Raw genomic sequence first — 26085 nt, 5'->3', positions numbered from 1 at the left:
GTGAATGCCTTGTCAAAGTGCGGCGCTTGATCGAGAGAAGAGAGGAGAGTGGCGTGCCACCGCTGTGAAGGGCCGTGGGAAACGAGGCGCTCCTGTAGGTCTTTGTGGCGCTCTGTGCTGTGTGGGGGGACGATCTGAAAGGACGCCGACCGGCCGGCCGGGGTGTCCATCTCCAATCACACTCACTAGTGAAAAGAGGATGACAATTGTGCCCACTTACTTAAAATGAATGTGCGTTATTACAGTCTATTAAATGAATAAAAAAGGACATTATAGACGTAGTGAATCGAGTTGAATAGAAGTGTGAAAGCTCATATTATTTTGTTAAGTTCCTAAGTGCGCTGCACTAATGACCGGTGGTGAGTCAGTGATCGTTTTTTTTATTGCGGTTTGTTTGACAGGGTGCTAACATTGAGCCCACACAGTTGTCTGATGCGGCGGCGGCCACAGTGGCCTCCCCATCTGCCGGGCCGGACAGCAAGGTCCTCCCCGGGGAGGCGAAGGGGGAGGCGGAGGGGAAGGGCTCCCCCTGCAGGGGGGGGAGGAAGTGGGCTCTGGTGGCGGCGCCTCTCCTCCCTCTCTGCGCGGCCATCGCACTGACGCTCCACTTTTGCGCATGTGAGTTGTTCTCCTGTCCTCCTGGGGAATGGATGGATGGATGGATGGATGGATGGATGGATGGATGCTGTAGATGGATGGATGGATGGATGGATGGATGGATGGATGGATGGAGGGAGGGAGGGATGGATGGATGTTATGGATGGACGGATGGTTGGAGGGAGGAAGGGATGGATGAATGGCTGGGGAGATGCATGATGTAGCGGCTGTGCATTTTAGTCATCTGTTATGGAGTTTCTCTCTGCACACACCCTCACTCTGTGAAAAATAAGAAAACCACATTAATTTTTGTGTGTGTGTGTGTGTGTGCGTGCGTGCGCGTGCGTGTGTGTGTGTGTTGATTCATTTTTAAGTGTACAGTAGGTCTATGTGTAGCATAGTGTACGAGTGTAGTGAGCAATCCAGGATGCTATTGTGTGTGTATCTGTGTGTGTGTGTATCTGTATGTGTGTGTATCTGTGTGTATGTGTATCTGTATATGTATCTGTGTGTATGTGTATCTATGTGTATGTGTGTATCTGTGTGTGTGTGTGTATCTGTATGTATGTGTATCTGTATGCATGTGTATCTGTGTGTATGTGTGTGTATCTGTGTGTATCTGTATGTGTATAGTGTGTGTATCTGTATGTATGTGTATGTGTGTTTATGTGTATGTGTGTGGACATCTGTATGTATGTGTGTCTGTGTCTCTGTATGGGTGTGAATATCTGTACACATGTATGCACATGTACTGTATAATATGGAGAGAGATCAGTTTCAATATTAAGAAATGAATGTCACACCACTCACCAATATATTTCGTGATCCACAAACAAATGTAATAACATTCGCAAATATAATTCATACATTTCATGATCCACAAACAAATGTAACAACATTCACAAATATAATTCATGATGCACAAATGAATGTAACCCCATTCACAAATGCCAGCGCAGTTCTATTCATTTGCAAACCGGTCTACATATATTCGCAAACCCTATACATATTTGTGACTTCCATTGTATTTGTGTGTGGATTTTTGAGACTGTCCTGACGGTATTTGACACACAAATGTGCTCAGCCAATCACATCAGCCGGCGTTCGAGCGTAAGGTTGAAAACATTGCGCTTCTATTACGCAGAGAAGGCTACAAGCGCGAAGCCACCATAGATCTGTATTATACACCGATCCGAGGAAATAACCGGAAGTAGAGCGGCCGCCTTTACTGAAGTGCTCCCTGACGTAAACTCGTAATTGAAGCGTGTGAAGTTACTGACTTTCACATCATCTTTGTACAAATATGTCTGGATCTGGACTAACGTGTGCCGTAATCGGATGTCACAATAACAGCAGAAAGCTAAAAATGTGGAAAAAGAGCGTATGTGCGCTTCATAGTCCACAGTTTGAAGAGGATTGTCCTTGTTGTGTGCCCTACGGTGTACACCGCTTCCCCGGCCGTGCTGAGGATGAAGACATTCGCAAGATGTGGATTAAAAACGTACACCGAAAGGACTTTGCCCCCAAACAAGTATTCAAGGGTATGTATTTTATTTTTCTAGGTGGTTAGTGTAGTTAAGTATTGTAAGCCAGTGTCTATGTAACATAAACTGGTGGCAACAATTATTTAGCTTGGCTAGCTAACGCTAGTTAAGATTATTTAGCATTATTTCATTAATACCTAAGTTTCCCCAGGAGTGGGAAAAGCACCATGAGCCCCATGGTTATCTGTGCTGTGTGTCATGGTCCGTTTGTGTGCTTATTTTCGATTATTTGTGTATGTGTGCCCTTTGAAATGAAAATGTGACCCTGACAACTTGGCTAATTCTTTTGTTATGCTAGCGGAGTTTTGGCAAGGCTAGCCAGGTTACACTGACTAATAAGAAGTCAGGCTAGGTTTTGGTAGCACCATGAGCCCCATGGTTATCTGTGCTGTGTGCCATGGTACATTTGTGTGTTTATTTACGATTATTTGTGTATGTGTGCCCTTTGAAATGGAAATGTGACCCTGGCAATTTAGCTAATTCTTTTGTTATGCTAGCGGAGTTTTGGCAAAGCTAGCCAGGTTGTGACTGACTTAAATAAGAAGTCAGGGTAGGTTTTGGTAGCTTTTGNTTTTGTCCATAACCTAGCCCAATTTTATTTTCATCTCGGAAATCGACCACCATGTTTGTATTTGTAATAATGTTTGGCATTATATCGGAAATAAAGTGGCGGGGACAAGCTAGGTTAATCTCAAAAGTGGTAGGCCTATGGACATGTATGTCCCCCAACACCCAGACTGAAAATTACACCCATGTAGTATTAACCCCTCCTCAACAAAAGATAATTTTCGCTATCCAACCTCAGTGTACATGTCTTGCTTTGTCCTGTATTTTGTCTAATGTCTGTGAGAATGACTGCAGCCATGGCAAAGATAATTTTCTGTTTCATGTGTAACAGTCAATTATATTTTTATCTCATCTTATTCCCACCCTCCTTAGGTGTGTGGAGTACACTTCCCTGACGGCAGACCAACGCAGGAACACCCATGAATATAGTGTAAGTTTACATGTATATAACAAATAACTTAAGTGATTTTTTCTTAATTACCTTAACCATATGTTGTTAAAGTACTTTTGGAGCGATTTGCGTCCAGATGTTAGACTCTCTCCCATCTGCCATTACTTTTTAATCTAGGCTAAAAAAAAAAAAAAAAAAAACACACACAAACTCACACATTTTCTTAACTTAGTTCTTGACTCTTAGTTGTTATGCTTTCTCTCCTTAAGCCACTGCTTTTATGTACCTAAATTGCCTTTCAACACTTGTGTCTTATTATTCCATGCAAGAGTTTACATCTGCTAATTGTAATATAATGCAATGTGAAGTGAGATTTAAAGTGTTCTGTAGGACAGTGGCGTTGTAATTAACTGTTTTTAAAAGCTGTTGGTGTTTTTTGTTCCTTCTTATATTTATTCTCAGAAAGCACCATCATGTGGAAGACCACCTCAAAGAGGAGATGTCTCCAGCCCCCAACAGAGAGACCATGTGATGAGCCTCCTGTGACAGATTCTGACACCGAAGTAGGGCATAGCTTGGAGGATAGTCTGTCTCCACACCAATGTGATGTTGGCACTCAGTGGCCAGAGCGTAGTGATCATGATTATTGTTCGATGAAGTCAACAAAAGATGCAAGCACACAAACAGATCCTACACCATCACTGTCAGCTCATGACATGGATGATAAAGTGTCAAAAATTTTACACTGGACTAGACATCATCAGCTTTTGGCAACTTTTGAACACCATCATTGGCTTTCTTCCACAGTCGAAGACGTTCAAATTACCAGTCCATGAACAGCTACTGCTGGTCCTAATGAGGCTTCGGCTTGGCTACAGCCTGTGATATGTTCGCAATGTGGAGAGCAACACTTGCCAATTTCACAAGGGAAAATCTTATGTTTTGGCTCCCTCGAGACACTCTGAATAGAGTAAGACCCTCAAGTTTTCTTGAACACTATCCCAATGCAACATGCATCATAGATTGCACTGAAATATTTGTCCAAAGACCGAAGAACTTGGGGAAAAGAGCAAAAACATACAGCAACTATAAGCATCACAACACCTACAAACTCCTCTATTGCATAGCCCCCAATGGTTTTGTGATGTATGTGTCAAAACTGTTTGGTGGCAGAGCTAGTGACACTTTTATCACAAACTGTGGATTTCTGTCACATTTGATTTTTGGTGATCAGATTTTGACAGACCGGGGATTCACAATTGGAGATGTTCTTCCTCCAGGAGTGACATTGGCTATTCCAGCATTTACACGTGGATGTACACAACTATCAGAACATGAAGTCACAAGAACCCGCTGTCTCGCCAATGTCCGAATTCATGTTGAACGTGCAATAAGAAGGTTAAAATGCTTCAAAATTTTGAGTAATGTAATTTCAGGTTGATTAAAACATGTTGATGACATTTTGACTATTTGTGCAGGCCTGTGTAACCTTCTTGAAATCTTACAAACATGTTTGGCATACACTACACTTGTCCCTGTCTGTAGGCCTACATGTCAGCATCATCTTCCAACTTTTCAGCGATACTATGCCCAAGATATTTTGTACTGCTTGACACACAGTGATTGCCCTGACAGGTAAAACGTTGGAAAGACTTAAGATCCTGAACATAACACTTTTTTTTGGATTGTACTGTAGGCCTACATCAAACTCAACCCCATACTCAGAGCACACATTCAGAAGTTGCTGAAACTCAACAGCGCCGCGGGACATGGGCCTAATAGCCAGATCATCAAATGGTTGAAAACGGTGCATGTGTTTTATTGTCTGTGTCTACATCTCGTCATACATCCAGTGTGTTTTGTTTTTTTAACAGACGTGTTTTCACAATGACACTCTGTGAATTTACTTTTGAACAAAGTGTCTTGTGTATAAAATGGTGTGCAGACAGCCGGAGTGTGTGTGTTGCGTAAAGGAACAAGTGCTTTGCAAAGCTGGTATGAAAGTGTAATGCTTGACTTTTGATTAAGGTAAAGCAGCATGTGTTTAAGTTATAGTACCAACAACTGAACAATATGCTACTTTGGTCATCGGCCTATAGTGTTTAAGCAGTAGCCTAGGCAAAAACTGTAACAAAGTAAAAACAAAACAAAGAAAATATAACTGCCGAATGAATTAAGAACCTGAATTTTCACCAGCATTTGACCGGTTGTTAATTTAAAACCAGGCATGCATATATATATCTATCTTTAGAAATTAGGCCTACGTTAACAAGAGGGAATCTTTATCTTTTCAGGTCAAGGTGGCCGCCTTGGCAATAGGGAAACTCTCTCTCTCTAGGCAAGGCCTAATCAGAAAGCAAGGTGTGTGTGTGTGTGTGTTTTTTTTTTTTTTTTTTTAAACCTCTGTCATCAAAGGGACACTGCAAGATTTATAGTTGTTTATTTCCAGAATTCATGCTACTCATTCACTAATGTTACCTTTTTCATGAATACTTACCACCACCATTAAATTCTAAGTATTCATTATGACTGGAAAAATTGCACTTTTCATACATACAAAGGGGGATCTCCTCCATCATTGTCCGCCATTTTGAATTTCCAGAAATAGCCATTTTTAGCTGCAAAAAGGACTGTACTTGGGCCATAACAGAAAATCTGAGTTTATTATTTAGTAAACTTTCATGAAAAGAGCAAATTTGGCAATAGGCAACCCAGTTACAATGAGCAGCATAGTTGCAGTACCCTTTTTGACCATTTCCTGCACAGTGTCCCTCTAACTGATAAAATAAAGCCTTGTTGGCCTCAACATGTCATTAATTTCACCATGTAAATCGTGCCTTTCAAGAACTGATATTTTGAGGCAGTGTTAAGACTGGGTTGCACCAGCTGATTGCTTAGGCTACTTAACCACAGCCCTTTTAGAAGACATCACCTCCCGTCCTCTCCTTGTGGTAGCGTCTCCAGCAATAAGTAAGGATTTGGCGCCCCTTAGTGGCAAGCTGTGTACCCAGCGATGAACAAACAGACAGACTGCAAAACTCAGACAATCACATATTATGTGGCAGAGGTAATGATAAAAATGATGTCTGGTATAGTCAGGAGGTAATAAAAAAAAGCCAGTATAACATTTCCCAATCAATATAAGGGGGATAATGATTAATTAAATTGAATGTGTGACAGTGGCACCAGCTCTCTGTTAAGACTGGACACCACAGGTCAGCTCCTGTGTCTATTCCACAACACACTGCAGCAAGATTTTACATTACATTACATTACATTTCACTTAGCTGACGCTTTCATTTGTTCAAAGCGACTTACAACTATTATTTTTCAGGGTATTGGTTACAGTCCCTGGAGTAATGTGGGGTTAGGTGCCTTGCTCAAGGGCACTTCAGCCATGGATGGAGGTGTAGGGAGAGGTCGTGGGGGATTCGAACCAGCAACCCCTAGATTGAAAGACCAACTCTCTAACCACTAGGCCAGGGGTGTCAAACTCAAACTCACAGAGGGCCAAAATACAAATCTGGAACAAAGTCGCGGGCCAAACTCAATATTTACAACGGCCTAAAATTGTGCAAACACACTTAATCTCATTAAATTTCACAAACAGATTCCCATCGTCGTTCAAATGTGCCTGCAGATACTCTGTTGCAGTAGTGTGAGCTGTTTTACTGGCCTATGCCCACTCATATTTTTGTGACATATTACATTTTATGTTCAGGTCTTATTATGCTATATATTAATGCAGGGATTAAAGCAAAAAAAAGTCATCTGACTGAACTTTTTTTACCGGTTAGGCACCCGATCGAGTATCACTTTGTAACCCAACGAACACCAATGTAGCCAGGCTCTGCCCTCATAACGAAACATACACTGGTTTTATGCAAGGAATGGTGCCAGAGCCAGCACTAGGCATAGGCAGACAGGGCAGTCGCCTAGAGCAGAATAGGCCTATGTATTGAGGGCGCCAGTAATCAAAAAAGTGCCACAAAATCAGAACTTCAACCAACATAAAACTTAACACTTCACATTAACAATGAATATACATTACAGACTCAGTAGGCCTACATACACAATCAGTAGGAATGTACCTGTAGGTACTAGATCAGATGTGCTCAATCAGATGTAGGCCTACCATGCTATGTTTACAGATGCCAAATTCTAAATACAAAAAATAGGAAAGAGGGAAAGGGGGCAGGCCTAGGCCACCAGATTGACTAGAACTGGCCGAGAATGGAGGGATGATGGATACTATAGCAGACTGCAAACATTGAACTGCAATTTGGGGTATGTTTTGGTTATTTCCTCTTATTTCTACCCATTGTTTATGAATTGTTCACAACATTATGCAGAATAGATTCACAATGAGTGTTGCTTCAAAATTGTCTAGCTGATATCACAGAATTATTGACTTGGAATTGCAATGCGTTGATACAGTGATCCCATTATGTTTTTTTTGTTGTTGTTGTAGTAGTAGTAGTAGTAGGCTATATTTTGTCTTTCCCATCAGAATGGGCAAACACTGTTCTGGTGAAAGCACTGGTGCGCATTGCTTGCAGTTGTATTTCTGACATTTAAAAAATAATGCACTGGTCATAGCAATCAGAGGGAGAAAACTAGTTGTTGGTTATTTTGTATGTTTTTCACTATTCATCCTGTTACAAATAACTTGTTGACGTTTACAACAGGGTGCGGTAGTCTACCTCTTGTGTTCTACCGTTTTGAAAACCTATGGCTACCGGTACTTTTTTGCTTCTCGATGTGCGGTGCCAGGCACACGCTTACCATTGATTTAAAAAACGTCCCCGATTCCTACACGCACTCGTGTTCTCTCCTACAAGCAGACACGACACAGTCACAGACATACGTCTATCGTTTCACAAAAGTAGCACACTTTCCCAAGCTCGTCGCGCAACTTGCCACTCGAATCAAGACAAATCACCCACCTATCAGTCCTGAGTGCGCAGTGTGCAAATAACTGAACTCAAACGAAGCGTAGTCCGAGAAGATGGGCACAGACGTTGAGCAAAAATAGCATCACACAGTAGCCTACAACAAGCCTTGAAAGTGAAACAAACACCGAAACGGCATTTATTGACCACCCATCAGAACACTGCTTCCCAGAACAAGACGTGGCATAAAATATTGGCTCTGCCAGGGATAGCCTCTGTGACCCCTGTAAAACGCAATCCATTTTTAACTTATTTATTAAATATATATCGGCAACAACAAAGTTAATAAGCTAAGATTACAGATGAGACTGTAAATTGTCCGTTGTCAGAAAGACAACTAGAGCTAGTTCTACATGTACGTAGCGAGTTAAACACGCTAAACTTTGAGGATGAAACATGGTATTACGCATGGTATATCCTAGCTAGCTGCCAATGATAGCCGTCCCATTGGGGCTATGAATAATGTTAGCAAAAGTCACAATGCTTATAAGGAAAACCCTTCATGAAAAGGACATCATGCGCAGTCCAAGTAAACTACTCTTTTTTTTCTAACTATCCGCCACGGCAGGTGCAACGATAATGGAAACATACGTGTCCTACCTTCTTCCAACTATGCATTCCATGCATATGCATTATTATTAGCCCATATTGGAATATCAGTCCAACTCGTTTAATGATTGTCATTGCACTTTAAAGACATAGTATTACACGTATTGTCTTTTCTGCCATCAGCAACAATGTTGGCTATTTTTTTTTTTTTTTTAAATCTCTCGCGCTGTGCCGCAACCGAATTGTTGACCGCTCGTGTACTTTTTTTTGGAACACGGAAGACCAGGGGATGGCTCAAAACTACTGAGTGAATCTGTTGTATGACACCACCGATGCTGGAGTGTATAACTAAATCCGTACACCAAACACACCTCTCGTCCACTTCTCATGACCAGGAGTGCTCTCGATTTGAGTTCAGTTGGAAAGTAAAAATTGTAAATTAATTGACATGAATTATAAGGACGGAAATCCGTCCAAACGAAAATCCAGTTGACGGAAATCCGTCACAGCGACGGAAAACTTTAAGTAAGGGTTAACGTTCGGCGAGAAGGTCGCTACCGTGGAATAGCAGCACGACAGAGAGAATCTTTAGACCCCGACGCGGAGCGGAGGGGTCTTGTTCTCTCTGAAGTGCTGCTATTCCACAAAGCGACCGACTCGCCGAAAGTTAACCCGCTTATTATATGGATATACTTAAATGATTCACACATGGCGGGGACTTGTTGCTGCGCAAAACAAAACAGAGCCGTTGTGGAACACCGCTAGGCAACAGCTAGGTAGCCAGGGCAACAGGTGTCGTCTATCACAGCAGCTGATTAGAGTCTTGTTGAAAAGTCGCTTTAGCAGTGAAACGTCTTATTGCCATTGACAGCGGTCTGTTATAGACCAACCCGTCCGTTATCGAAAAATAACAGACGTGCGAACGTTGGGGAGCCCCGTTGAAATGAATGGAGCATTCGACCGATGACGTCACAACCATATAATAATGTATATTAATGGTGTATGTGGGCCAACTGTAATACACATTTGAAATGATCTTGCGGGCCAAATGAAATGACTCTGCGGGCCAGATTTGGCCCCCGGGCCTGAGTTTGACATCCCTGCACTAGGCCATGGCTGCCCAGATTTCTCACAAAGAGCTGCATTGAAATGACATTAAGAACATTAGTGATTAATAACAAGTTGCCTAGTAAAAAACACACCAGCAAGTGTCATTTAGTGTATGGGGCCATTTGTAAAGTGGACCAATGTAAGGTGTGTGTCAAATTTGAACAACCATCACCCCCCACCTGCAACTACAATGCTGCAGTTGGATATTGGGCACAAGTAGCTAGGTTGTTTTTCAGTTCAGCACATATAAAAAACCATCAAGTAAGCACACAGTATTGAACTATATTAAATGCACTATCTGTATGCATTTTAATAACTGTGTAAATAAACATTTCAAAACCGCCAGGTTAATTCATTTTTCTTCAGCACTTAAGCCTACAGTATACAGTATGTCATACCTTTGTCAGGTGCAGTGATTCTCATTGATATGATTAGATTAGATACAACTTTATTGTCTGTTACACCAGTGTTTCTCAACAGGGGTGCCGGGGCACCCTGGGGTGCCGCGGGCCACCCCCAAGGGTGCCACGGAAACGTGGCTGATAAATAAATAATCAATTTAGACAAATATGTATTATATTGCATAAGTTAATGCTAGTCAGTGGAATCTTTCATTTGCCATTTACACACAATAAAGTAAATATAGGTCGCCCTAGTCAGCTGCAACTTCGAACGTAGGTCGTGTGACCTCTCCAAATGTGCTACTTTTCTAAGCTTGTGTGGTATGGGATGCAATGCCATGTTATGGCTTGTTGGTTTGGGGTGCCTTGAAATTTTTCATGAACTGAAAGGGTGCCTCGCCTAAAAAAGGTTGCGAAACACTGTGTTACACCCATGAAACAGAAAATTGTCTTTGGCGTGGCTTCAGTGATTCTCACAGACATTAGACAAGGCTTGACCAAAAAAAAAAAGACAAGACCACACAATACATGCATGCTGCAGCTGGACAGTTCATCTCTTGTTCAGTATGGTCACAGCTGAGGGGATGAAGGATTTCTTGAAAGATGATAGATATCTACATATAACTGAACCAAGTGTTTCTACACCGTATTGAACAATAATCCTCTCAACATTAATCCAAGTCTCTCTGTTGGGGGCTGGAGACATCTCCTCTTAGGGGGTGGTCTTCCACATGATGGTGCTTTCTGAGAATAAATATAAGAAGGAACAAAAAACGCCAACAGCTTTTAAAACAGTTAATTACAACGCCACTGTCCTACAGAACACTTTAAATCTCACTTCACATTGCATTATATTACAATTAGCAGATGTAGACTCTTGCATGGAATAATAAGACAAGTGTTGAAAGGCAATGTAGGTACATAAAAGCAGAGCCTTAAGGAGAGAAAGCATAACAACTAAGAGTCAATAACTAAGTTAAGAAAATGTGTGTGTGTGTTTATTTTATTATTATTTTTTAGCCTAGATTAAAAAGTGGCAGATGGGAGAGAGTCTAACGTCTGTAGGCAAATCGCTCCAAAAGTACTTTAACAACATATGGTTAAGGTAATTAAGAAAAAAGCACTTAAGTTATTTGTTATATACATGTAAACTTACACTATATTCATATCCCATATTATGGGATATGGGTGTTCCTGCGTTGGTCTGCCGTCAGGGAAGTGTACTCCACACACCTAAGGAGGGTGGGAATAAGATGAGATAAAAAATATATTTGACTGTTACACATGAAACAGAAAATTATATTTGCCATGGCTGCAGTCATTCTCACAGACATTAGACAAAATACAGGACAAAGCAAGACATGTACACTGAGGTTGGATAGCGAAAATTATCTTTTGTTGAGGAAAGGTTATTTTCAGTCTGGGTGTTGGGGGACATGTCCATAGGCCTACCACTTTTGAGATTAAACTAGCTTGTCCCCACCACTTTATTTCCAATAGAATGGCAAACATTATTACAAATACAAACATGCTGGCCGATTTATGAGATGAAAATAAAATTGGGCTAGGTTATGAACAAAACAAAAGCTACCAAAACCTAGCCTGACTTCTTATTAAAGTCAGTCACACAACCTGGCTAGCTTAGCCAAAACTCCGCTAGCATAACAAAAGAATGAGCTAAATTGCCAGGGTCACATTTCCATTTCAAAGGGCACACATACACAAATAATCGTAAATAAACACATAAATGTACCATGGCACACAGCACAGATAACCATGGGGCTCATGGTGCTACCAAAACCTAGCCTGACTTCTTATTGAAGTCAGTGTAACCTGGCTAGCCTTGCCAAAACTTCGCTAGCATAACAAAATAATTAGCTAAGTTGCCAGGGTGACATTTTCATTTCAAAGGGCACACATACACAAATAATCGAACATAAGCACACAAATGTACCATAACACACAGCACAGATAACCATGGGGCTAATGATGCTCTTCCCACTCCTGGGGAAACTTAGGTCTTAATGAAAGAATGCTAAATAATCGTAACTAGCGTTAGCTAGCCAAGCGAAATAATTGTTGCCAACAGTTTATGTTACATAGACACTGGCTTACAATACTTAACTACACTAACCACCTAGAAATAAAAATACATACCCTTGAATACTTGTTTGGGGGCAAAGTCCTTTCGGTGTACGTTTTTAATCCACATCTTGCGAATGTCTTCATCCTCAGCACGGCCGGGGAAGCGGTGTACACCGTAGGGCACACAACAAGGACAATCCTCTTTAAACTGTGGACTATGAAGCGCACATACGCTCTTTTTCCACATTTTTAGCTTTCTGCTGTTATTGTGACATCCGATTACAGCACACGTTAGTCCAGATCCAGACATATTTGTACAAAGATGATGTGAAAGTCAGTAACTTCATACGCTTCCGAGTTTACGTCATGGAGCACTTCAGTAATGACTCTACTTCCGGTTATTTCCTCGGATCGGTGTAGTTCTATACAGATCTATGGTGGCTTCGCACTAGTAACCTTCTCTGCGTAATAGAAGCGCAATGTCTTCAACCTTACGCTCGAACGCCGGCTGATGTGATTGGCTGAGCACATTTGTGTGTCAAATACCGTCAGGACAGTCTCAAAAATCCACACACAAATACAATGGAAGTCATAAATATGTATAGGGTTTGCGAATATATGTAGACCGGTTTGCAAATGAATAGAACTGCGCTGGCATTTGTGAATGGGGTTACATTCATTTGTGCATCATGAATTATATTTGTGAATGTTGTTACATTTGTTTGTGGATCATGAAATGTATGAATTATATTTGCGAATGTTATTACATTTGTTTGTGGATCACGAAATATATTGGTGAGTGGTGTGACATTCATTTCTTAATATTGAAACTGATCTCTCTCCATAACTGTATGTCATTCTCCATTTTGTTCCCAACATCTGTGTTTCAGACCACACCTTCTTAATAGCTATGCCCATCATAGAGTATGAATCATAAATTGTTGGCAATTGAACTATTGTATAAAAGCAATATGACCCTCGTGGTCGGGATGATGTGCACTGACATTCTCCCTGGGATGTCACTGTAACCAACAGTGCCTATGGCCGAACCAAACCAGGGAGGATGTCAGTGCACATCATCCCTCCCACTCGGGTCATATTGCCCATCATAGAGTATGATAGCTATGCCCATCATAGGGTAGGATAGCTATGCCCATATGATAGCTATGCCCATATGATAGCTATGCCCATCACAGAGTATGATAGCTATGCCCATCATAGAGTATATTAGCTATGCCCATATGGTAGATATGCCCATATGATAGCTATGCCCATCATAGAGTATGAAATCTATGCCCATATGATAGCTATGCCCATCATAGGGTATGATAGCTATGCCCATCATAGGGTATGATAGCTATGCCCATATGATAGCTATGCCCATCATAGGGTATGACAGCTATGCCCATCGTAGAGTAGGCCGGCCGGTGCTTTAGGCGTAGGCAGACAAGGCGGTCGCCTAGGGTGCCTTAATGTCTTTGGGGCACCAGAAACACCTAAAAGTCACTCCGAATTATTATGCCAAGTAAAATAGAACAAACTTCACTCTTAACACGTTTACACTTTTGCGATAGCTATTCATGGGCACACTCAGTATAACTGTATCTAGGTGCTAGATCAGCTGTGTGACGTTATGAACGATACCAATCTCTAGATGCCCAAAAAGGAAAGAGGATGCTTGATTTGACTAGAACCAACCCTGTGTGTGTGTGTGTGTGTGTGTGTGTGTGTGTGTGTGTGTGTGTGTGTGTGTGTGTGTGTGTGTACGTGTGTACGTGTATGCGTGTGTGCGTGTGCGCCTCTGCCTGTGTCTGTGTCTGTGTGTTTTGTTGTCTGTGTGTCTGTATCTGAGTATGTGTTACCCTATGTTGCTGCACATGCTCTCGTGCTCTCGTACGTGTGCCCACTAAACTATGGTGCACTACACCCGATGGTGGCTGCCTGTACTGCCTCCTCAATGGCCTTCTTTATGTCTCTCTCCCCTGGTGGGTGGCTACGTATGGATGCCAACCGGCCGGCCGCCGCGTTGGTCACATGTCTGGCGTGTTGCCCTTGGCAGCCCCGCGCTCCTCTGTGTTCTACCTGGGAGGCAGTGTGGAGTTCCCCAACCTCACCTTCACACCCGAGCTCGCCGAGCCCTCCTCCCCACAGTACCGCCTCCAGTGCCAGGCCCTCCGCCATTACGTAAGTACAGCACAGCACAGCACAGCACCCTAACCATATTACATTACATTACCCTAACCAGCACATTACAGTAACCTGTACACTACATTACATCACCCTAACCTGTACATTACATTACATTACATTACATTACAGCACATTACATTACATTACATTACATTACAGCACATTACATTACAGCACATTACCGTAACCAGCACATTACATTACATTACATTACATTACCGTAACCAGCACATTACATTACATTACATTACCGTAACCATTAAATTACATTACATTACATTACATTACAGCACATTACAGTAACCATTACATTACAGCACATTACCGTAACCATTACATTACAGCACATTACTGTAACCAGTGCCAGGCCCTCGATCATTACATAAGTGCACTACATTATATTACCGTAACCTGAGCAAAGTGTGTGTGTGTGTGTGTGTGTGTGTGTGTGTGTGTGTGTGTGTGTGTGTGTGTGTGTGTGTGTGTGTGTGTGTGTGTGTGTGTGTGTGTGAGAGATGGAGAGAGATACAGGGTAATGTATGGCTCAATGACAATACTAATGCTAACTGTTGCTGATGCTTACTCTCAGTCATTCAGTCTTTTATCTTTTCTTTGCCTAGCTGTTTCTTTTCTCTCTCGTTCTATTATTACCTTTATCTCTCTGCTGTTCTTCCCCATTCTGTCTCATTTACCCCCACTACCCTTCAGCTCCCATCACTGTATCTTGCTCCGTCTGTCTGTCTCTCTCTCTCTCTCTCTGCCTACTCCATTATGTTTCTCTCTCTCTTTTTCTCTCTGTCTCTCTCTCTCTCTCTCTCTCTCTCTCTCTCTCTCTCTCTCTCTCTCTCTCTCTCTCTCTCTCTCTCTCTCTCTCTCCTCTGGAATGCCTTAAGTCTCTGGTGGCCACTCTAGAGGTCTGTTATCCTTTGACACCAGGAGATACGTACTTCAGTGTGTGTGTGTGCGTGCGTGCGTGCGTGCGTGCGTACCTGCGTGCGTGCGTACCTGCGTGCGTGCGTGCGTGCGTGGAACAGCCGTTACAGAGTTGCTCCCAAAATCGGTGGGGTTCCTCTGTTGTTTCTGTTGCCCCCATCAACCTCCTCCCTATCATTCACGCACGCACACACACACACACAAACCGACACAGACACACACACGTCCAGACCCCTTTGTTGCCGTTTTGAAATGCAAAGCCAGCTTTAGCTCTTTTAGCTTTTTTCCCCATCTCGGCACGGCGTGGGCTCGTGCGATCGTAATGGCAGTAGAGCAGGCAGGGGCCCCTGATCCAGCCCCAGGTCCCCACCCCCCCCTCCGGCCCCTGGTCCAGCCCCAGATCTGTCCCCCCCCTCTCCTGCCCCTGGTCCGGCCCCAGGTCCCCCCCCCCCCCTCTCCTGGCCCCTCCTCCGGCCCCAGATCTGTCCCCCCCCTCTCCTGCCCCTGGTCCGGCCCCAGGTCCCCCCCCCCCTCTCCTGGCCCCTCCTCCGGCCCCAGATCTGTCCCCCCCCTCTCCTGCCCCTGGTCCGGCCCCAGATCTGTCCCCCCCTCTCCTGCCCCTGGTCCAGCCCCAGATCTGCCCCCCCCCTCTCCTGCCCCTGGTCCAGCCCCAGGTCCCCCCCCCCCCTCTCCTGCCCCTGGTCCAGCCCCAGGTTTGCCCCCCCCCCCCCTCTCCTGCCCCTGATCCAGCCCCAGGTCTGACCCCCCCTCTCCTGGCCCCTGTTGCGGCCCCCTCTCCGGCCCCAGGCAGGGGCCCCCTGATCCGGCCCCAGGTCTGGCCCCCCGCCTCCGGCCCCTGGTCGGGCCCCAGGTCTGCCCCCCCCCCCTCTCCTGAATGTAAAGCGGCCTGTAACCGGAGCCCCCCCGCACTTCTCTGAGGCCCCCGCACTGAGAGCCCCACCCCCCCGCACTTCTCTGAGGCCCCCGCACTGAGAGCCCCAGGGCGTCCCCCGGGGACCCACGCTTTTCAGACGCTTTTCAGACGAGAAGACAAGACCAGCGTTTGTGAACAGAGCAGAGCAGAGCGAGGGAGAAGGGAGCGAGCGGTGTCCATGCTGATCGGAGAGAGAGAGAGTGAGAGAGAGAGGGAGAGAGGGAGGGAGAGAGGAAAGGGAGAGAGAGAAAGAAAGAGGGAGGAAAGGGAGAGAGAGAGAGAGAGAGAGAGAGAGAGAGAGAGAGAGAGAGAGAGAGATTGCAGGGAGCAGAAAAGGAAAGAGAGAGAGAGTGGGGAAAGATAGTGAGAGAGATCAATAGAGCGCAGAGAGAGAGAGAGACATTGAGAGAGAGAGAAAGAGAGAGACAGAGTGAAGGAGGGGTAGAGAGAGAGAGAAGTATAGGGAGTTAGAGGGTCTAGTAGAGTGAGACAGAGAGGGAGAGAGAGAAAGTGAATGACTGACTGCTGAATAAAAACATTGTCCGAAGAGAAGAGAAGAGAAGAGAGGAGAGGAGAAGAGAAGAGAAAGGAGGAGGAGAGAAGAGAGGTGAGGAGAAGAGAAGAGAGGAGGGAAGAGGAGAGAAGAGAAGAGAGGAGGGAAGAGGAGAGAAGAGAAGAGAGGAGAGAAGAGAAGAGAGGAGGGAAGAGGAGAGAAGAGGAGAGAAGAGAAGAGAGGAGAGAAGAGGAGAGAAGAGAAGAGAGGAGAGAAGAGAAGAGAGGAGAGAAGAGAAGAGAGGAGAGAGGAGGAGAGAAGAGAGGAGAGGAGGGAAGAGGAGAGAAGAAAAGAGAGGAGAGAGAGGGAGAGGAGAGAAGAGAAGAGAGAAGAGAAGAGAGGAGGAGAGAAGAGAGGAGAGGAGGGAAGAGGAGAGAAGAAAAGAGTGGAGAGAGAGGGAGAGAGGGAGAGACCCCCAGCAGGAGGAGACACAGGCGGACGCTCACACCTCACCTATGACAGCTCTCAACTGGGAAGCAGGACCGAGACAGGGAGTGCATTCCAATATGCGACCTTGCATCCTCCACTTGTGCTTGTGGCCTCACGTTTTTCTGAGGGTGAGCACAAAGAGAGGAGTAAAGAGAGGGAAAAGGGAGAAGAACATTAGAGAGAGGGAATGTTACCGATAGGGAATAGAAGAAAGAGAGACGCAGACAATGGTGAGAGGAGAGGAGAGGAGAGGGGGAGAGGGGATGAGAGGAGAGGAGGAGAGAGGAGAGGAGAGGAAAGGAGGAGAGGAGAGGAGGAGAGAGGAGAGGAAAGGAGGAGAGGAGAGGAGAGGGGCGGAGATGAAAGGAGGGGAGGGGAGAGGAGAGGAGAGGGGCGGAGATGAACGGAGGGGAGGGGAGGGGAGAGGAGAGGAGAGGAGAGGAGAAGGAGAGGAGAGGGGAGGAGAGGAGAAGAGGGGAGAGGAGAGGAGAGGAGATGAAAGGAGAGGAGAGGAGAGGAGAGGGAGAGAGGAGAGGAGAGGAGAGGAGGAGAGAGAATGAGAGGAGAGAGAAGGAGAGGAGAGGAGAGGAGAGGAGAGAGAATGAGGAGAGAGGAGAGGAGAGGAGGGGAGGGGAGAGGAGAGGAGAGGAGAGGAGAGGAGAGGAGGGGAGAAGGAGAGGAGAGGAAGGGAGAGAGGAGAGGAGAGGAGAGGAGAGGAGAGGAGAGGAGAGGAGAGGAGGGGAGAGGAGAGGAGAGGAGAGGAGAGGAGGGGAGGGGAGAGGAGAGGAGAGGAGAGGAGAGGAGGGGAGAGGAGAGGAGAGGGGAAGTAAGAGACAGAGAATGGGAGAGAGATGGAGAGAAATCAGAGAACAGCTCTAGTTGGATCTGTAGGGAAGTTGGAAAGGGTGGGAGAGAGAGAGAGAGAGAGAGAGAGAGAGAGAGAGAGAGAGAGAGAGAGAGAGAGAGAGAGAGAGAGAGAGAGAGAGAGAGAGAGAGAGAGAGAGAGAGAGAGAGAGAGAGAGAGTGGGGTGAAGATTGAGACAGGTTAGAGTGATCATTAGAGTTACACTGAGAACGACAGGAAGAGATGAGATTATTTAAGTGTTGCAAAGCCGATGTGACTGAGTGAATGTTTCCATTACATACTTTTAATGTTCAGTTTTCAGTTGGCATGCAAAGCACCATATTGTGTTCTGCCATATTAATGACCGAGATTAACAGAGAGGTGGCGACCAGGGAAAGGGAGGGACTTCAGAAGAATGAAATAGGAAACTACACATACAAAGAAGCATTTGCAGCCAAAAATGAAAGATACGAGAGAGAAAGTAAAGAAAATAATAATAAAATAAATGTTATGTAATATTTTAAATATTTTATATAAAAGTAATATCTGTCATCCAAGGGTTTTAGATAATACTGCAGAATTAAATGCAGACTGAAACTGATAACCACCACAACAAAAGTGTATGTAATTGTTACAGTAAGGCGCATGTGAGCAACAAGTGTATGTAATTGTTACAGTAAGGCGCATGTGAGCAACAAACTGTGTAGTTTCTTGTGCCCAGAATAGTTGTATTGCTATTCATGGCAACTATTCAAGTGTTGAACAGATTTGGCAGCAGTCCGGACTATTAGTCCTATCCTGGTATTCGCTTTCTCTGGAGATAGGCCTGACTAGGCAGACAGGCAGGCAGGCAGCTTTCACAGAGAGAGAGAGAACGAGAGAGAGAGAGAGAGAGAGAGAGAGAGAGGGAAAGCATATGCCTTTGCCATGCCATGAGAAACACTGCAGCTTATCTCTCACTAAAGGCTTATCTGAGGAAATTGTCTCGCCTGTCAAATTCAATAGGAGCCGCAATTACACATGAATTACCTCCTGTGACTCATTTTGTTTTTCAGATCATAACACATCAGCGTGGCGGCAGTGTGGCAGGGCAGTGCGGCGGGATGGGACACTTGGCCTGTTGGCCGTGGTGCAGTTCGTGTTGTGTGTGTGTGTGTGTGTGTGTGTGTGTGTGTGTGTGTGTGTGTGTGTGTGTGTGTGTGTGTGTGTGTGTGTGTGTGTGTGTGTGTGTGTGTGTGTGTGTGGTTGTGTGTGCGGGCCAGAGGGGGTGACTGGGCCTTGTGCGTGTCCTTGCTCACGTGGGTGATTTGAACCCAGTGTCCCCCCACCTCACCTCACCTCACCTCACCTCACCTACCTTACACCATCCCTCCACTCCCCTCCACTCCACTCCCCACACCACCCCCACCCTAGCTCCAACCAACAAGTGCATAGACTTTTCCAAATGACATTGAGGTCAAGACAATGGGGCTGTTGTTGGCTGGCAGTGCAGTGCAGTGCAGTGCAGGCTGTGCTCGGCCAGGCCAATTACTCCAAGAACAGAGCGGCGCTTTTGTTGCCAGATGGACGGACGGACGGACGGACGGCCCCCTACCTAGCACAGGACAGAGATAGCGGAGCGGAGCGGAGTGGAGCGCGCTCACACCTAAGCAAACGCAACCGTGACGTCGTCAGCGGCCATACCTGAGAGCAGCCGGCCCCCCTGAGGGGGTTAAGGGCCTGTGGAGGCCGCTCTGGTCCTGTCACTCTCAGAAAAACTTTCCATTTCACAGGTGCAAGGCTGCCAGACCTTCAAGTTCAGGAAAGAGTTTGGTAACAGGGAGACAGAATAGAGAGAGAGAGGAGGAGAGACAGGAAGTTATGAAGTGAGAGAGACAGAGGTAGACTGTGTTGACTGTGTCATGCTGAAAAAGAAAACCCTTCCATTTCAGATACGCACGGCTGCTAAACTGAGGCACTCAGGAAATGTCTTGCTGGTTTTTTGGCATGCACTGGATCAGTACTGCATACTTTCTCCTACTGTTGCCGTAGTGGATTCGCGTTTGCATTTGGGTGGAATTTAAAGTATTTTGCTCTCCTCAGTTTTCAGAGCTGTATAACTCCACCCCCTGGAAGTCCTACTACAAACGCTCAGGGATTATTGCCTTCAGGTGAGTCTGTCACACTTATCCTTTTTTCTCTGAGATATTTTTATCCCTTTATTTGAGAAGACAGTTGAGAAAGGGACAGGATATGAGTCGGAAAAGAGAGTTCGGGATGGATAAATAATTACCCAGGCAGGAATTGATCCAGAGTTGCTGCCATACTCATGAACGGCGTGACGTTTTCCATGTGCGTTACGCCCATTTGTGGGGGAAAGCAACCCATGCAAGTCAATTGGTGATGTTGGGGTTTAATTAACTAAAGATACGGACCTGTAGACAAGCGTTGTTCACGCGCAACATGCCGAAAACGTGTTGTGTTGCCGGCTGTTCAAATAATAGAGCCAAACAGCCGTGCGTGAAGCATGGACTGTGTTCATTTAGACAAGCCGATGTAGCATGTAAGTTGATGAGACATTCGGTTTGTTTTCACCCATAAAGGGGCGTAACGCACATTTACGACCAAAGTACCCGGATGGCCGTTCATGAGTATAGTGGTCCAGTGCCCTACCATTAGGCCACGGTACCCTGCACGGTAAGGTCACATCAAATGAACCAGTAACACTTCTGAACAGAGAATTACTGTACCTTAGTGGTCTTACTGTAGGTTTTAGCCTGGAGAGTTGTAAAAGTGTGGAACTGCTTGTTAAAAAATGAGTGGTGCATACGTCAGCCTCATCCCATTTACCCAGTGTGCCAGTAGCAATCCAGAGTAGTATTGCAGGCTTGGATTTTGTATTTATCAAGAACATTCTCAATTAAGTCAAAATAATGGTATGAATAGCTAAAATAATTAAGTAATTCCTTCGTGCATGTCTGTGTTGACAGTGAAGGATCCGATGGGCTCACTGTGTTCTACTGGAGCAAGTTCTCCGCCCCGCCTGCCGTTGCCACGGAGATCCAGAATGCCAAGCCGGAGCGGCTGCAGAGACGCCTGCCCTACACCAACAAGTTCCTCTACAACAGGAACGAAGTACGCTACCACCTCGACAAGGAAGAGGACACCATGTCACTACTGGGTAAGATACTGTAGAAGAGAGAGATAGATAGATAGATAGATAGATAGATAGATAGATAGATAGATAGATAGATAGATAGATAGATAGATAGATAGATAGATAGACAGATAGATAGACAGACAGACGCTGCATTCAGGTTACGCTGTAAACGCTGCATTCAGGTTCTTGAGATTTGAGCTGTTTTATTTTAAAAATGTGGGTAAGTTAGAGTTGAATGAACACATTCTAAGGCAAAACGAGGGTCCTAGCTTTTAAATGTAACTAATTTCATGTGTGTAAGTGCTTCGGAGGCTGAGATATTTAGGATTTAATAGGCAGAGGGCATCCTTTCCCATAAAGGGCTTAAGACAAAATGGGTTAATTTGGAATTTGACATCCTATTGTTGTCATTTTCAAAGGCAGTGGAAAGGCTGCCAGCCAGTAAAGCAAATTTAGATGCCCCATTACTGGGTATATGTGTGTGTGTGTGTGTGTGTGTGTGTGTGTGTGTGTGTGTGTGTGTGTGTGTGTGTCTCTGGATTGTGGGGTCCCCCAGGGCTCCATTCTGGGACCACTACTGTTCAATCTGTATATGTTGCCACTGGGACACATTATCGAGAATAACTCCATAAATTACCATAGCTATGCGGATGATACCCAGCTCTACTTATCTATGTCCCCAAATGACTATACCCCCCTTGAATCACTCTATCATTGCATGGACCAAATTAACAAATGGATGTCTCACAATTTCCTCCAGCTGAACACAGATAAAACTGAAGTAATTATATTTGGGAAAAGAGAGGAGAGACAAAAGATTGCTACTATCCTTGAAACGAAGGGACTGAAAGCAAGGGAAACAGTTAAAAATCTTGGGGTCCTCATTGACAGTGACCTAAACTTCAACAGTCACATGAAAGCTATTACTAAGTCTGCATTTTATCACATAAAAAACGTCTCTAAATTTAGGGGCCTGATGTCTAAACATGATCTGGAGAAGCTAATACATGCCTTTATTTCTAGTAAAGTTGATTACTGTAACAGTCTTTTTACTGGCCTCCCCAATAAAACCATTAAACAGCTTCAACTTGTACAAAACGCAGCTGCAAGGGTTCTTACAAAGACAAGGAAGTTCGACCACATTACTCCAATTTTAAGATCGCTGCATTGGCTCCCAGTAAGCTACAGAATTGATTTTAAGGCTATGCTACTTGTGTTTAAATCACTAAATGGAATGGGACCCACATATCTACTGGATATGTTTCAGCTGTATGCACCAACTAGGTCACTAAGGTCAACGGAGAAGAATTTGCTGGTGATTCCAAAAGTCAAAACAAAGTGTGGAGAGGCAGCCTTTAGCTTCTATGCTTCAAAGCTTTGGAACCACCTTCCAGATGACATAAAAAATGCACCCACTATTGATAGCTTTAAATCTAGACTCAAGACAAAGCTGTTCTCAGATGCTTTCCCCTAGCTTAAATTACTTATTCTTATTATTTTTATTTTTTATTTAATTTGTTTCATTTTATTTTATTTTATTATTATTTTTACCTTATGTTTTATCTTAATGTTTTTAAATGCTTTTTGACTCTAATTCATTTCCTTCTTTCTTCCCTGTTTCCTTTCATTTACATTTGTTAACTTTGTGAAGCACATTGAGTTGCACCTGTGTATGAAATGCGCTATATAAATAAACTTGCCTTGCCTTGCCTTGTGTGTGTGTGTGTGTGTGTGTGTGTGTGTGTGTGTGTGTGTGTGTGTGTGTGTGTGTGTGTGTGTGTGTGTGTGTGTTTGTGTGCTGCGGGGATGCGTGCGTGCATGCGTGCGCATGTGTGTATTTCCTGCAGGTCTGGATGGGTATGATGATGAGGATGACGATGACGATGATGACAAGGCTGACAAGATCAAGAATCCCAACGCTCTGCAGAGCGGCAAATGGCAGATGGGGCTGCAAGGTCAGCTGCACACCACACATGCCTCACCAGGGCCGGAGTAAGATGGCCTGGGGCCCCTAGGATACAAGTGGATGTGGGGCCCCTCGGAAAGCAAATTTTGTGACAAATTTACATGGACAGTGTCATAATTACATGCTAGGAATTAGGGACAACATGTCTACCAACTGTAGTCAACATGACAGATGAATATTTCAATATTGCATCTTGTCATAATTCTGCAATTTCTCACTTTTGACCAATCAGGGGCCCCTTGGCAGGTGGGGGGCCCTAGGCTGCAGCCATATCTAGCCTGTAGGGGCCCCCTGGCAGGTGGGGGGCCCTAGGCTGCAGCCATATCTAGCCTGTGGATTAATCCGGCCCTGTGCCTCAACCTCACACTTTATCATCTTTTTTCCTACTCATTATTTCGTTTTCTACATTTGTCTTGTCCTATAGTTATAAACAGTCTAAAGTAGTTCTTCCCCACACCTATTTCTAATCTTCGTATTCCGTTGTTCAATAGCGATGTCATTTGACCTGTATGCCCACTACGGGTTCCTTATTGCCTCTCCTCCTCGTCTCCATAGCGATGCCCTTTGACCTGTATGCCAAGTACGGGTTCCTTATTTTCTTGCATTTTTTTGTTTTCTAATCTTCTTCATATCCTGTTGGTTTTATTGTACTCAATATTGCCTCTCCTCCTCCTCGTCTCCATAGCGATGTCCTTTGACCTGTATGCCAAGTATGGCAGCAACCGCACGCTGAGCCTGGTGAGCCCCAAGCGCCCGTACTACCAGTGGCGTCTGCGGGTGCCGTCGGGTCACGTGGTGCGGCTGGTGGTCCAGACGCTACAGGGCGCCACGCCCGGCAGCTGCTCCGCCCACAAGCTCTCAGCATACGACTTCCTGTTGCCGCTGCAGAACAAGATCATCGCCAGGTAAACACCAACACTCACCCCTCGACACTACAGGACTACACTACATCACATATGGTAGACACTAACAAGACCATCGCCAGGTAAACATGACCACTCACTACTCACCACTACAGGACTCAACACATGCAGCATAGTAGATAGACTACACTACACTACACACTACACACACTACACTACACTACCCATCACATACCGTATATCACAAGCTCTCCGCGTACGACTTCCTGTTGCCACTGCAGAACAAGATCATCGCCAGGTAAACATGACCACGACAATAAAGTACTTATCACATGCGTAAACATGACAACGACAGCACAATACAGTACTTATCACATACGCATAGTAGATAGACCCCACTGTCAAAGATCAGGGCAGGAATTTCGTGAGGGCCATGAGGGTCATGGCCCTCGTGCCCTCCCACTTCGGCCTTGTGCCCTTGAAAAAAATATCTGCCATAAGGCCACAGTGGCCTTGATGCCCTCTCTGACTAAGTTTTGTGGTTTAGCATTTAAGCCGGACACCTAATTGATTAAAATGCATTAAAATGCATCTAAGAAAAAATATATATATTGGGGGAGGACCCCAAACCACCCGTGCAAAAACATGTCCTCCTTTTCGGCCTTAATGCCCTTAAAAAAATGGACAAGTGGCCTTGCCCCCAAAAATGAGGAAATTCCAGGCCTGGTCAAGATCATACTCAGGTAATCACAACCACTCACCACTCAACATCACACTACTCATCACATATGGTAGACACTAACAAGATCATCGCCAGGTAAACATGACCCCTCACTACTCAACACTACACTACATCACATATGGTAGACACTAACAAGACCATCGCCAGGTAAACATGACCCCTCACCCCTCAACATCACACTACTCATCACATATGGTAGATACTATCAAGATCATCGCCAGGTAAACACCACTACTCATCACATATGGTAGATACTATCAAGATCATCGCCAGGTAAACACCACTACTCATCACATATGGTAGATACTATCAAGATCATCGCCAGGTAAACATGACCTCTCAACATCACACTACTCATCACATATGGTAGATACTATCAAGATCATCGCCAGGTAAACATGACCACTCAACATCTCACTACTCATCACATATGGTAGATACTATCAAGATCATCGCCAGGTGAACCCAGCCACTCACCACTATTATACTTATACAGTACATGTATATCGTACATAGACCCCACACATCATACAGTACATCACAAGCTCTCCGCATACGAATCACTGCTTTATAGTGTGTGTTGTGCTCTGCAGGTGCTGTGTGTGGTATCACTGCTTTAGTGTGTGTGTTGCTCTGCAGGTGGTGTGTGTGGTATCACTGCTTTATAGTGTGTTTTGATCTGCAGGTGGTGTGGTATCACTGCTTTAGTGTGTGTTGTGCTCTGCAGGTGGTGTGGTATCACTGCATTATAGTGTGTTGTGCTGCAGGTGGTTTGTGTGGTATCACTGCTTTTATAGTGTGTGTGTTGTGCTCTGCAGGTGCTGTGGTATCACTGCTTTAGTGTGTGTGTTGTGCTGTACCATGTGGTGTGTGTGGTATCACTGCTTTATAGTGTGTGTTTTGCTCTGCAGGTGGTGTGGTATCACTGCTTGATAGTGTGTGTTTTGCTCTGCAGGTGGTGTGGTATCACTGCTTTATAGTGTGTGTTTTGCTCTGCAGGTGGTGTGGTATCACTGCTTTATAGTGTGTTTAGCTCTGCAGGTGGTGTGGTATCACTGCATTATGGTGTGTGTTTTGCTGTACCATGTGGTGTGTGTGGTATCACTGCTTCATAGTGTGTTTTGTTGCAGGTGGTGTGTGTGGTATCACTGCATTATAGTGTGTGTTGTGCTCTGCAGGTGGTGTGTGGTATCACTGCATTATAGTGTGTGTTTTGCTCTGCAGGTGGTGTGGTATCACTGCTTTAGTGTGTGTGTTTTGATCTGCAGGTGGTGTGTGTGGTATCACTGCTTTGTA

At 44.8% G+C, this 26085-nt stretch overlaps 1 protein-coding gene and 2 long non-coding RNA genes across 3 annotated transcripts in view; 2 read left to right on the top strand and 1 right to left on the bottom strand.

The window, feature by feature from the left end:
- LOC134456073 (suppressor of tumorigenicity 14 protein homolog) overlaps positions 1–26085 on the top strand; it is a 55012-nt gene that overhangs the window by 651 nt on the left and 28276 nt on the right. Inside the window, exons 3-8 of the mRNA XM_063207506.1 lie at positions 402–633; positions 14256–14380; positions 20162–20229; positions 21049–21239; positions 23066–23173; positions 23870–24089. Coding sequence (XP_063063576.1) covers positions 402–633; positions 14256–14380; positions 20162–20229; positions 21049–21239; positions 23066–23173; positions 23870–24089 — 944 coding nt within the window. The remainder of the gene's footprint in view (positions 1–401; positions 634–14255; positions 14381–20161; positions 20230–21048; positions 21240–23065; positions 23174–23869; positions 24090–26085) is intronic.
- LOC134455346 (uncharacterized) lies at positions 1362–4565 on the top strand. Its single transcript, XR_010036093.1, has 3 exons — positions 1362–2138; positions 3081–3138; positions 3562–4565. It is a non-coding gene; the product is annotated as an uncharacterized LOC134455346 (long non-coding RNA).
- On the bottom strand, positions 10137–13031 carry LOC134454922 (uncharacterized). Its single transcript, XR_010035928.1, has 3 exons — positions 12269–13031; positions 11268–11344; positions 10137–10855 (listed from the first exon to the last, which is right to left on the bottom strand). It is a non-coding gene; the product is annotated as an uncharacterized LOC134454922 (long non-coding RNA).

The sequence above is a fragment of the Engraulis encrasicolus genome, chromosome 9, assembly GCF_034702125.1.
Source record: "Engraulis encrasicolus isolate BLACKSEA-1 chromosome 9, IST_EnEncr_1.0, whole genome shotgun sequence".
Taxonomy (NCBI): Eukaryota; Metazoa; Chordata; class Actinopteri; order Clupeiformes; family Engraulidae; genus Engraulis; species Engraulis encrasicolus.
Note: the sequence above shows the minus strand (reverse complement) of the source record. Positions and strands in the feature narration are given on the sequence as shown.